This window comes from Calidris pugnax, unplaced genomic scaffold (assembly GCF_001431845.1).
Source record: "Calidris pugnax isolate Ruff unplaced genomic scaffold, ASM143184v1 scaffold21, whole genome shotgun sequence".
Classification (NCBI taxonomy): Eukaryota; Metazoa; Chordata; class Aves; order Charadriiformes; family Scolopacidae; genus Calidris; species Calidris pugnax.
The window spans coordinates 1,834,016-1,834,472 of record NW_015090770.1 but is presented as its reverse complement, the minus strand read 5'-3'; the positions used below and the strand labels follow the sequence as shown (position 1 = coordinate 1,834,472).

At 71.3% G+C, this 457-nt stretch overlaps 1 protein-coding gene across 1 annotated transcript in view; it reads right to left on the bottom strand.

Annotated features, from left to right (window-relative positions):
• PARP14 (poly(ADP-ribose) polymerase family member 14) overlaps nucleotides 1–225 on the bottom strand; it is a 22,431-nt gene extending 22,206 nt beyond the window's left edge. Inside the window, exon 1 of the mRNA XM_014939668.1 lies at nucleotides 22–225. Coding sequence (XP_014795154.1) covers nucleotides 22–223 — 202 coding nt within the window. The 5' untranslated portion in view covers nucleotides 224–225. The remainder of the gene's footprint in view (nucleotides 1–21) is intronic.
• Nucleotides 226–457: the final 232 nt, after the last annotated feature.

Sequence of the window (457 nt, the reverse complement as noted above, 5' to 3'; positions counted from 1 at the left end):
CCCCCCGCCCCGGCCGCTCACCCTCGGGCTGGGCGAAGTAGACGAGGAGGTCCCCCCTTGTCCCGATTCCGCTCCTGGCGCGCAACTCGCACTCGCCGCCCCCCGAGCGCCGCTGGCTCTGGAAGTAGCAGAGCAGCTTCTTCCTCAGGGCGGGCGAGGCCTCGGCGGCGCCCCAGTCGCCGCGCACCAGCAGCGGGAAACTGCCCGGCCGCTGCCCCGCCATGGCCGCCGTCCCGGCCCTGCCTCACCTTCACCCTCCCCCTCCCTCCCTCTGCTCCTTCCCTATCTCTTTCGGTTTCATTTCTCGGTCGGGGAGAGCGGCGGAGAGCTCCGCCCCGCCACCGCCACCCTCCTCCCCGCTCCACACAGACACGGCTGGTTTATTTTTTCGCTGCCCGAGGTGCAGATGTTGAGGCCCCACACGGGATGGCCCTCCTTCTCCCCGCCTCGGGCCGCC